General features: G+C 41.4%; 1 protein-coding gene across 50 annotated transcripts in view; it reads left to right on the top strand.

The window, feature by feature from the left end:
• CELF2 (CUGBP Elav-like family member 2) overlaps positions 1-12,659 on the top strand; it is a 524,207-nt gene that overhangs the window by 459,138 nt on the left and 52,410 nt on the right. For all 50 annotated transcript variants that reach the window (XM_083700428.1, XM_083700387.1, XM_083700388.1 and 47 more), the window contains 2 exons: positions 5,129-5,208; positions 10,919-11,077. In XM_083700428.1, the coding sequence (XP_083556554.1) occupies positions 5,129-5,208; positions 10,919-11,077 (239 nt within the window). The remainder of the gene's footprint in view (positions 1-5,128; positions 5,209-10,918; positions 11,078-12,659) is intronic.

Genomic DNA, 12,659 nt, shown 5'->3' on the forward strand with positions numbered 1-12,659 from the left:
ACATTTACTGGCCTGCAAAATCTTTTACTAGGCTGCTGGCAGAAGTTGGATGGAGATTTCTGCCCTCTTGCAGCAACCCACTGCTTTTCTATGCTGGGAACAGAGGAAGTGGCAGAATGCTAAATCTCGTTCACCCCCTCGCTCACTTGCCTCCATGAAATCCTATACACTCGCCTGCATGCAATTTCTTCTATCCTGTGTCTACCAGATTATTGCTTAAATACAAGGCTAAGTGAAAAGTGAAAACCAGCTGAGCAGCATTAAAATCAATCTCCACAATTTACCAAATTTGCTACAAACAGGACAAATTCTGTCCCATCAAGGCCTGCCATTCCGCTGTTGTCTTTTCCTCCATCTATTTTTTTTTAAATAATATTTATTAAGAGTTTAAGAATTACAGAAGGAAGAAAGAAAACAGTTAAACAGAACAAAACAATACATTACAATACATAAGGGGAAAAAACAAAAACAAAAAAACACCACTTATCTTAACAAAACAAAAACAAAAAAAATTAAAAACACATCCAATCTTTCATTTACACATCCAATATTTCCATATCTTATCTTTCATTTACTTGTTTCATCGACCTCCTCACACCTCCCTTTTTTGTATTCTAGTTCAGTTAGCTATTTCAGCAAATCCTTTCCATCATTCTCAGTTTTTGTCCTATAAATTATCTTAACACAATCTAACCTTACTTTTTTTTCCCCTTTGGCCCATTAACAATCTATTTTTACTTAATTCTTTATAACATTTCTGCTAAAGCCATGTAACTTCATTCCAGCATCCTTCTCTAACATTCATTAATTTTACAATGTTTCTGTAAATAGTCTTTAAATTTTTCCCAATCTTCTTCCACCAACTCTTTTCCTCCATCTAGGTCATGAGCATGATGCTCTTTCATGGCACACGATTTCAAGCATGGAGCGCAATGTTCACTTTAAAATACCTTATTCCAAGGCATCAAAGTTGCACCAATCCTCTTTGCTTCTGAAGACAGTTATCTCTGTTTGGGGTGGGGTTAGGCAGTTAATTCACCCAGTGCCTCTTTCAAGTGCTTGGTGCACTGATCTCTTCTGCAATCTGAACAAGTGAAATTTGCAGCAAGCAGTTGTTAGGTAGCCATTGACGGTGCACACCCAAGACAACTGTCCAACAGTGGGAGTCTAGATGTTTGCAATGTCAGTCATAGGTTGGTTATCAGTTGTCACATGAAAGCTGGCCAATGAACATGTGAAAATGTCCTTTGTTAGGAGTTAGGAATAAAGCTACACTATATTCCGAAATGGGACGCAGGTGGCGCTGTGGGTTAAACCACAGAGCCTAGGACTTCCTGAACAGAAGGTCGGCAGTTCAAATCCCCGCCACGGGGTGAGCTCCCGTTGCTTGGTCCCTGCTCCTGCCAACCTAGCAGTTCGAAAGCACATCAAAGTGCAGGTAGATAAATAGGTACCACTCCGGCAGTGCACTGCTCTGGTTCTCCAGAAGCGGCTTAGTCATGCTGGCCACATGACCCGGAAGCTGTACACCGGCTCCCTCGGCCAATAAAGCGAGATGAGCACTGCAACCCCAGAGTCGGCCACGACTGGACCTAATGGTCAGGGGTCCCTTTACCTTTACCTTTATATTCCGAAGTTGGTCCTTATAAGACCTCCCAAAACATTTCTAGCATTAACACAGCAACAGATCCAAACAAACTTCAGTCTCTACATAACATCTATGTGATCTTGTCCCTGAAAATGACATTATACCATCAGGATGTCTGAAGTCAAATCATCTAGCCAGCCAAGAGATGTAGAATAGGTAGATCATTAACATTTATCTAGGGTTCTAGAATTGCAGTATTTCCTTCAAAGGTAGCACATTGAATGCATCCACACGAATTACTGCAAAATAAATGCATTGACAAATATCCACATTAATGGGGTTCTCATGAATCCACTCACACCTTGAAAAGACGTGTTTAGTGATCAAGGCTTTGCGCTGGCTAGCCCTCCCCAGCCAAGCTCCCTGCTGACTTCACGACAGCGGTACAGTGGCCCTGTGCATGAATCAATGCCTCTACGCAAGGGAGAATGCTGGGCCAATCAGGATACCTCTTTGTGTGGAGAAACCCTAACCCTATCCAAAGTGATATACAAACTGAAACACAGCTATCCTGCAAAGCTTACACCTTTCCCCATTTTGTGATGTGGGTCTCCAACCAAATTATGTTTACAGAGATATGTGCATTTTTAAAATCCATATGTTAGTGGGGGTGGGGAAGCATATACACCCTTGTGCAAATTAATTGAAACAAACAATGTAGTTTATTGTACAAAACTCACATAATTCACATATACGTACATTAGTAATGGCTATGACCACCACTATTTTTAAGAAGCACTTGAACACAGTTTGGCATGGAGTCTACTAGTTTTGAACAGTCACTGTTGATTTTTGGATCCCTGTTCCATACTTGAATGAGTGCCTGAATGAGCTTCTCCGTAGTCGTACAGTCTGCAGCACAGAGGTGACTTTTGCATATAGCCCACAAGTTCTCAATGGGATCTACGTCCGGGGAGTTCCCTGGCCAATCAAGTACCTGTATTTGCTGCTCTGTCATGAATTTCTTCACCACTTTCGACGTGTGACAGGGGGCTAGGTGCTGCTGCAATATGCCAGTACCGTCAGGATACTTCTTTTCCAGCTCTGGAATAACACTCCTTTGTAGAACCTCAATATATTGTGGCGAGTGCAACATTCCTTCTGTTGGCTGCAGGCTTCCAACACCATAATGACCAACTGACTTTTCGTGTTTGTTTTGAGTACAGATAGAAAACATGATTTGTTTCAATTAATTTGCACAAGGGTGTAAAATGCATTATACATTGAAGAAAATCGTCTGCAAGAATGTGTGCATCGGGCAAAACTGTGCACAAAAGATGTGTATATTGGGAGGAGTTGGCGCTGAAACGCTGGCAAATTTTCATGCGGGGTTTGTTAAAAACCAGCAAACTAATGTGGAAAACTAAACTTAAGACTGGGAAAAATGAAAAACAGAGAGAAACCAAAGTACACAGGGTTGCCCACGCCTAGTACAAATGTAGGACCCTTCACGCTTTCAGCCCATTTGTATATGCCCCCCAATGTTTTAACGCTGTTCAGCATCCTTTCATTTTCCTGGCTTCTGCTTCTCAATACCATTTTCCTCCTTTTTTGTCCTCCCTGTCCTCAGGTTCATTTCGCCTACGCAAAGGGTGGGAAACCAACCTTTGGCCTTGGCACAACAGGCAAGGGCCTCGGGCCCAGTTCTGAAGCCTTCTTGGCAAGTGACCTGTTCAAGCCACTGGAAAGAGTGATCTGCTCCTGTCCTAGCAGAAGGAGGAAGGAGAGAAGGAATGATAGAAAGGGATGCCACATAGAAAGAGAGAGATGGGCGCAGCAGAAAAAGAGACCCCCAATTTGGGCTCTGGCCCTCCTGCCTACTACCAGCATGTGAACCCAGACAGAATGCAACGGGGGGGGGGGGAGAGAGAAGCTAAAGGTTCCCCAACCCTGACCTGTACAGTGGTACCTCTGGTTACGTACTTAATTCGTCCATTCTTAACCCGAAACCATTCTTAACCTGAGGTACCACTTTAGCTAATGGGGCCTCCCACTCCCACGGCGCCTACAGCATGCGATTTCTGTTCTCATCCTGAGGTAAAGTTCTTAACCCGAGGTACTACTTCCGTGTTAGCGGAGTCTGTAACCCGAGGTGTTTGTAACCCAAGGTACCACTGTACTGCCATTTCACACAATTGTCTTTCGTAACCCACATGATTTTGTTTCTACACGTTTGTGTAATCATCTCATCCGATGCAGTGCCATGATGTCATCAGTGGTGTCATAATACCATATACAAAAATAAAATAAAATGGCAGCATGGAAAGTGGAGATCAAGGAAGCATAAGCCAAGAGTTAGGGAAAGAGTGGCAAGACGAGTAGCATCGAAGCAATGCACCGTAAATGAAAGGCTCTTTTGGAAATATGTGCCAAATTAGGTACATTCAGTGCAGTCCGTTTGTTTGATCACACTTGCCACCATGCAGCTAGTCAGATTGATAAAGTGCCATGGAGAATCATTTTATCCGTTCGCCTAGGCTGGCAGCCTTCTATTTTTTTCCCTGGAATTATGGCTGTCATTTTCTATTCACGATGCAGAAACAGCAAAACTCTTTGCATTTATTTATGTGTTTCAACCTGCTCCCATCTTCGCGTACACATGTGCACATTTGAGCAAAGGCGATGGCCTGGATCAGAGCAATTAGCTTTTAAGGTCATGTGTTGTTTTTGGTTTAAGCATTTACTACCAGTGTTTTATTTTGGGGTGAGTAAAAATCTCATCCACACAAACACGCTTACACTTGCAGAGTTGACTGACAAGAGTTTGGGGATTATTTAAAGTAATGTAACTTATGCCTCTTCCTCAGTCCCACCCCCCCCTGCATAATCTTAGAAAGTGTAGTCAACCTGAAACTTTCATAGTGCAAAAGCAGCAACCGCAGACCAGAGACACCCTCCCCACTAGTATTTTAAGCTATAAACCCACCACATCTACACTGTAATTTTTGCTATGTCGTTGGTCAATGCTTAATTCGGTTACTAAACCATGTGTTCGTCCATGAAGCAGGCAGTCATTTCACCGTGGCTTTAAACAAATAACCTCTAAGTTCCCGGACATCTTAAATAAACGACCGACAAGGAATAGGAGATACATCTGAAAGACCATCATTGGTTTTCAAGCCCTGTTGCTTAGAAGGGTGAAGGGAAAACACCCCCAACGCGTTGCTGTCGTTTTTCTCACCCAAAGTCAGTCCCCCCCTTCCTTCCTCTCTCTTTCTCTTTCCTTTCCTCCCCCCTCTCCCCACCCTACCAATCTATGGTCAGATCAGTGAGCCAGCATTCTGCTGAGCCAAATAAATTAGAGAAGTGGTTTTTCTTTTCTTTTTTCGGTTTGGTTATTTTTTTTTTAATTTTATGTACTACGGAGAACAGTGTCGTCTTGTGGCCGTTCTCGTAGACTGTGTTGGTTTAACAAGCGTCCAACCCTTCTGTCTTGTTGTTTTTTTGTCTTTCCTGCTCCCTGTCCCCTTGTTCCCACAGGCTGTGCGTTTGTCACGTTTTCGACAAGGGCAATGGCACAGAATGCAATCAAAGCCATGCACCAGTCTCAGACCATGGAGGTACAGTACTGTATCATCTGCCCTTTCTTTGTTTTTCTTTGTGCAAATGATTGAGAATGTAAAGCCATGCTCTCCCGGAGAAGATCAGACGCATGACAATCACAGACTTAAACTTCTGCCGACTCCCTCCGCTCTTTTGTTTCCCCTTCTCTCTGACATTTACTTCCCTTAATTGTCTGAGAATGTAGGATGATCTCTCTGCTGCTATTTCACAATATGGTGGCATTCAACAGATAATAATATAGTTCGTTGAAATACCACTTTGCCCATCTGGCAAGCTACGTATACATTTAACACACTGGATTTTCCTTTTTATGTATATATTGTTTTAAACAATCCACGCTCCAGTCAAAAATTTGTACTGGCCAAGCGACATGGAAAAGGGCAGGGTTTGGGCTCCCCTTCCCCCTGCATACAAGCATCTATTACTGTAGCCACCCAATAAAAATTCAAATTATGTCAGAAAACAACAAATTGCTAATCTCTCTCAAGAGAGAGAGCAAATATCTACTCCATCTTTGGCATGCACTGAAAGTGTTTACTTGCCTAGATAAAGGTGTCCCGTCCCCCAACCCCAGTCTGTGATTTATGTCATGGTCTTTCAGAATTTTGCACAAAAGAGCCTCACCAGTCAACTATGTCTTATTCTGGATCTTCTAATTTAATCATTTGAGAATGCATGTTATATTGTATTATGTATACTGTATCTGTGTATTGATTATCTGCTCTAAAAAAGCATTTTGGTGTAATGTGCACTTGTTTCTTGCTTTTTTTTTGTATTCTCTTTTCTTTTCAAATGAGGATTGTTCAGTTTCCTTGAATAATATTTCCCCCCCTTTTGCAATGCTCTACTTTCCCAAAGCATGCTGGGTACTAAAATGAATCCCAACAGTGTGTCTGTGTCATTGAACTGCTTTGTATAATGAGCAAAGAAAAATATAAAAGTGCATGGAAATGTCACTGTCTTCTGTATTCTCCAGAAATATTGATATTGGCATTGCAAAGCTATTGTCTTTCCGATCTCTCCTGACTTTAGTTGAGATTATTTTGATATTTTATAATCAATGTGTTTTTCTTTCCAGTGCTATCCATTTTTAAGGCATTGAGAGTCTACATCTTTAGATGTGACTCCTGCCACAGAAAGGAACCTAATTGTCTTCACTATTAAATGGCATTTAAATAGAAATGTGTTTCTGTGCACACACATTGATATATAAAAAAACAACAACCCAGGAACTTTAAAAAAAAAAAGAAACCTCTTTGGGTTCAATGAGACACCCTTCCTCTTTTTCCGTGTCCTAAATCTTGTAATGTTAGCAATACACATTTTATTATGTATTGCCTCGAGAGAAAAGGGGAGTGGTCTATTGGCCTAATTTAATGAGGCTCCTGAACCCAACCTGGTTGGAGAAGATTTGAAATAGGAATGTATTAGAACCTCAGAGGTATGGAAGTTTGTTTATTGATATTAATTTATATACCGCTTATGTGCCAAAGTGGCTTTTAAGTTACTTGTAACCACCCAGAATCATGGCACAACAGACTTCCACAAAGCACAGTGGAACTGTCCCAACTTCTCCTCTTCCCTTCAGCATCCCATCCACCTTCAAAGTCTGCATACAACCCCTAATTCTTAGAGCAACTTTGCCATCCTGGCTCCCTCTAGACACTTTGAATTACAACTCCCTTCAGCCCTAGCCAGCAGCTGTGACTGGGCCTGGTAGAAGCATCATCCAGAACATCTGGAGAGCGCAAGGTTCATACCCCACAAGCGTCTGAGGGGAAAAGGGACATCCCATTTTTTATTGCGAGAGAATAGTTGTCATTTTGGTTGCCGTGATTGTTCGTGATTCCACCCCCCCCCCCAAAAAAAATATGCTTTTCTCGGGGGTGTAATCTTGTGTGGCACCTCAAAATGCACATTTTGGGGTGTTGTGCCCCCCAAAAGCATTGGGGGGAGACCGTGGCACGAAATTGTGCAAGATAATCAAAATGGCCACCATGCTCTCACCCTAAAAAACGGGAAGATGTTGCTGGGAAGGTGGCACCCCATATTTTGGCTTCAAAGTGTTAGAGGGTGAGCAGGCCATTTCAGAACCAAGGGGGAAACTTGGCCAAAACATAATGTGAATGGGATTGGGTGCCATTTTTAACGTGGCCTTTCAAAGACCTGGTGTGTTCTTATGAATTTCCTCTATGTCTGAAGATAGATTTTTAAAGTAATGTTCCAGTGTGTTGTCAATTCTCCTTTTGCTTTCTCACTATCTTCAGACATGGGCGGAACCCCTGAGAGTATACCAATGTCTTCTGAAAGAAAGCTCAGAAATGGTTTTCCATGTACTGCTGAAAGGAGAAGCACAAAGGCTGGATTTGACAGAGAGAAAGAATTAATGGGATGGAGACAGACGAAAACTGTAAAATTATAAAATGGGGAAATACCTGCTCATGTTAAGATAGTGAATAGGATGGCAGGAGGAGAGAATATATTGGTTTAGGTCACTATACTATTATGTTTACCCTTCCTTGGTTATTAATGTCAACACTATTATGGTAAAAGAGTTGACTTTCAATAGCTAATATTAAATCTGGACACTCAACCAGAAAGTATAATGCCGCTGGCACTTTGATTTCATGTTTAATGCAAAGAGAATTCTTTTCAAATGGAAGATTTCAACTGAAATAGTGACGTTATTTTCTGTCCCTGATTTCATTATTTTCACTTCTTCAGCACACTCCACAACGTATTTTTCAGTGCAAACACGAAATCCAAAATGATGAGACTGAAAATGTTCATAGGAACAGGTTTCCCCAAAAGTTAATGGCTTCTTAGATTGCTATTTAATCCCCTATGCATATATATGTGTGATAGACAGATATATATGTGAAGTTATGCTCAATTATTTCATTAGTCGAAGGCACCTAATTTTATTTTATTTTTATCATGGAACAATTAGTTAGGGCAATAACAATTATTTTCCGATACGAAGCCACTATGCTATGTATGATTTCAATCATTGTGATGTTTGTGCTCTTGAAATTCTTCCCTGATGAAATATGAAGCAGACTGGTGGGGAGCGGGGTCGGATTATAGATTCACAAAATGCTGCAATATTGTTTTATGCAATTTACTGCCAGTTAGCATTCATAAATACAATATTGGCTGTCATGTGGAGCTCAGAGCTGAAAGGCTGTAGACTTGAACTGCTATCTCATATTCCTGTCCTTGAAATTTATTTCTGCTTCGTTTGAAAGAGATTTTAAGAGTCCTATTCATTCATCTGTGTACTGGGAGTACGCAGTAAGCTGCTTGTATCTCCTACAAAATCTGACATGAAACAGAATCCAAATTTGCCATGTTACCTATTCTATCATTTAAACTGTGGGGGAAGAGGGGGGGAAAGCTTCAATTTATAGTGAAGGCAAGAAGATTTTTTTTCCATTAAACTTTAAACTACTTGGAGGAAGCAATTATGATGCCTTGATGACTTCTCTGTAATTTTTACTCGTCCCCTACCCCACCTCCAAAACAGAAAAAACACACATTTTCCTACAGTCATTTAAGCAGATGTGATCCTGTGAGACATACTGCTATTGTTCCAGGGTGCAATCCATTGCCATTAAAATCAATGGATGTTTCTGCACAGTTGTGATTGCACTCACCCACCCCAAACCATCGATTCCTACACATAATAATTAGAACGCCAGTGTCAGAGCTGAGTTGCTTCTGCACAAGGCAAATTATCGCCACAGTTTCAACTCATAATTTTTTATTGTAAAATTGATCATCGTTCTACTATGGAGCTCTTCAGAGAAAAGCACGCTTTGTTTATTAATTTTGGGGTGAAAGGAAAGAAAGAACAGAACTTCTCTTGCAGGGTCTGTTGCTTAATCCTTAAAAAGTTTACTTGACATTACGACTGCTTAAGACTGCAACCTTAGACTTCCAAAAGAGACCGCACAGTGCCCAAGGAAAAAGATGGAGGATTTCAGCCTGTATAACCTTTGGGGCACTTTGAACGTAACACTAAACCGTGGTTTGGCTTTACATGAACAAACCTGCTTGTGCCTTGACTTGCACACTCTTCCCTCTTTTATACTCCTGTGGGGTGCAGTAGAGGATGGGCTAGGGGGCATCTACTTCTGGTTTTAAACCAACCAGAGTTCCCTAATAGATCTGAACTTGGGTTCTCCAGTTAGTCTAAACCACAGAGTGGAGTTTATTCCCCCACCTCCCGATTTTGCTAGACTACAACGGTCAGCATTCCTGACCACTGGATATGCTGGCTGGGACTGGCTGGAGTTGGAGTCTAACAATATCTCAAGGGTTCTAGTTACAGGTAGGTAGCCGTGTTGGTCTGCCGTAGTCGGAACAAAAAATAAATTCCTTCCAGTAGCACCTTAGAGACCAACGAAGTTTGTTATTGGTATGAGCTTTCGTGTGCATGCACACTTCTTCAGATACAGTGAAACAGAAGTCACCAGACCCTTATATATAGTGAGAGGGTGGGGAGGGGTATTACTCAGAAGGGTGGTGGAAATGGGTGATTGGCTGATAGGTGTGGTAAACCTGTTGACTGTTAACGGCTGCAATTGGTCTTACAGGAAAAAGCAAGGGGTGAGATGGCTAAAAACATTATACATGATGGTTTTATCATGTATAATGAGATAAGAATCCAATGTCTCTATTCAGACCAGGTCTCTTCATGGTTTTAAGTTTGGTAATAAGTTGCAATTCAGCAACTTCTCTTTCCAGTCTATTTCTGAAATTCTTTTGTAGTAAGACAGCTACAGTGGTACCTTGGGTAAAGAACTTAATTCGTTCTGGAGGTCCATTCTTAACCTGAAATTGTTCTTAACCTGAAGCACCACTTTAGATAATGGGGCCTCCCGCTGCCACAATGCTGCCGCTGCACGATTTCTGTTCTCATCCAGAAGCAAAGTTCTTAACCCAAGGTACTATTTCTGGGTTAGCGGAGTCTGTAACCTGAAGTGTCTGTAACCTGAAGCATCTGTAACCCAGGGTACCACTGTACTTTAAGATCTTGTATAGAATGTCCTGAGAGATTGAAGTGTTCTCCTACTGGTTTCTACATGCACACGAAAGCTCATACCAATAACAAACTTAGTTGCTCTCTAAGGTGCTACTGGAAGGAATTTTATTATTTTTTATATCTCAAGGGCTGCAGGATCCCCACCTCTTAAAGTGAGTGAGCAAGCCAGGAACACAAACCATAGTTTCCTCTAGCTATAGTTTGCATTAATCAGATTTCCCCTCCCAAACAAGTTCAAGTATAACAAGAAATCTACAACTTTCTCGTTCTTCCTTCTTTCCCTCCCTCCCTCCTTCAGAACCAACGATACATAACAGAACTAGCTTTTCCTCAAAACAGAGTTTAAATTAATTAAACTATTTTAATTCAACTAATGCTAACTTTAAACAATATATTAATGCTATCTGTAAAAAGATATTAAAGAGTGTCCTATTGAATGCAGCTTGTATCAAGCACTCCGAATCATTCCCTCTTTCGCTGCTGAGTTGCATAGAAATCCAAACTTTTGCACACCTTTACATGAGTCATTTAATCAATTAAATTAATAGAGGTCATCTCAAGATGGTTCTGTGGGCGGGGAAACAGAAAAAGGAAAAAGAAAAGACTCATGTAAATGTATGCTAGAATGAATTTTTCCCCACCAATCTGTCCAATCGCAGGGCTGTTCTTCACCAATAGTCGTGAAGTTTGCTGATACCCAAAAGGACAAGGAGCAGAGACGTTTACAACAGCAGCTGGCGCAACAAATGCAACAGCTCAACACTGCCACCTGGGGGAATCTTACAGGTCTTGGAGGACTTACGCCACAGTACCTGGCTGTAAGTAATCATTAAATTTGATTACGAGCACTTTCAAAGCAAACTTGCGATACTTAGCAGAATATGTTTTAAGCATAGCAGGGAATATCTATTTCATTAAGCTGTCATGTAAATTGACAGCACTGTGTTAAGGACGGCAGCAAGGGCTGAAGAGAACTTTGGGGAAATGATCCACGTGCATTTTCTCAAATTTACATGGTTACATTTCACAATCTGAATTTCAAATGCTGATGCTTAAGTGAAATTCTGAGTGAATGCTCAGTTTTTCAAGGTGCGGTATGTTCAGGTGTGCAGATATGAGTGTGAGTGTCAGAGAGCTGATCTATTTGATACTGGTTCTATTTCAATGGCAAATATGGTGTGGTTCACTGTGGTTTGTGCTGCTGTGGTTTGTTAGTTTGTTTGTTCATTTTGTTTTGCTTTGTTTTGTCTGAAACACTCAGTTCTGCATATGTCTGTCTTTCAGTCCTGTCATACACACACACACACACACACACACACACACACACACACCAAAAACCATATTCCTGAAAGTTGAATATGAACCTTTCAGAGAAATTGAAAGATCCCTGACATTCTTAATTATATGTGCAATTCTGGCTGGTTTTTGGAATCTAGACCGCTTCAATTTGAAATCCTGTACATTTCATACATACATTTTATGTTACCCTTCATTTCATTTTGAAATGTTCCCTCTCAAAATGGCTATTTGCAAAAATGCTCTGTAAGCTAACAGCACAATCCTACGTAATGTCTACTCAGAAGTAAGTCCTGTTGAGTTCTGTGGGGTTCATGCCTAAGACCTTGTGGCCTAACATTGCAATTTCTCTGTATATTTACTGAGAAACAAGTCTTATTAAACTCAATGAAGTTTACTTTTGAATAGACATGTATCAGATGTCACTGTAAATTATGTTTGTTTCACGCCACAAGGTCTCCTTTGCATGGCAGAAGGTGAGCAAGTTGATGATCAAAACTTTATTTGCGCTTTGTAAGGAAAATGAAAAAGACAAATTTATTTGAAAAACGATTGGAGGGAGATTGCTCACTTTCTGTAATGCAGAGATATGAAATGATGGATGCATTTGGATAAGAGTGTTCACCGTGATGCATTTGAGGGAGGAAATTTGCCCCTCAGTGGGCTGCAGACTCCTTATTTTAGCAGTGGGGATTTAGCAGTGGGGATTTAGCCATCCACTTGTACACGTGGTTCAAAACATGCATGCATCACAAACTTTAAAATCAGAGTTTTTTAAAAAAATAATGTGTGTCAGAGCTGCCCGAGGTCCCAGCTCACAAAGGACCAACGCCAGTTCCTTGTTATATACAAAAGTCTTTATTGAAGTTCAGTTTCGATTTCAAAGCCGTGGCGCGCAGCTCTACGTCTCAACCTCTAGACCGCTGAAGCTCCGTCTGAATCTCCTCCCCCCAGACACCAGTTTAAGACTCTAGCCTTGCTCCACCTCTTCCTGTCCTCTTTCCTCCTCTGGGCCCGCCTGTCCGCTGGGGTCTCGCCCTTTCTAGACTCTTCTGACGCTGAGTCCCCTGAGTCTTCCCCCTCCCTCCGGCGGGCTTTAGGACC

Source organism: Podarcis gaigeae (genome assembly GCF_964106915.1).
Source record: "Podarcis gaigeae genome assembly, chromosome: 10".
NCBI classification, from domain to species: Eukaryota; Metazoa; Chordata; class Lepidosauria; order Squamata; family Lacertidae; genus Podarcis; species Podarcis gaigeae.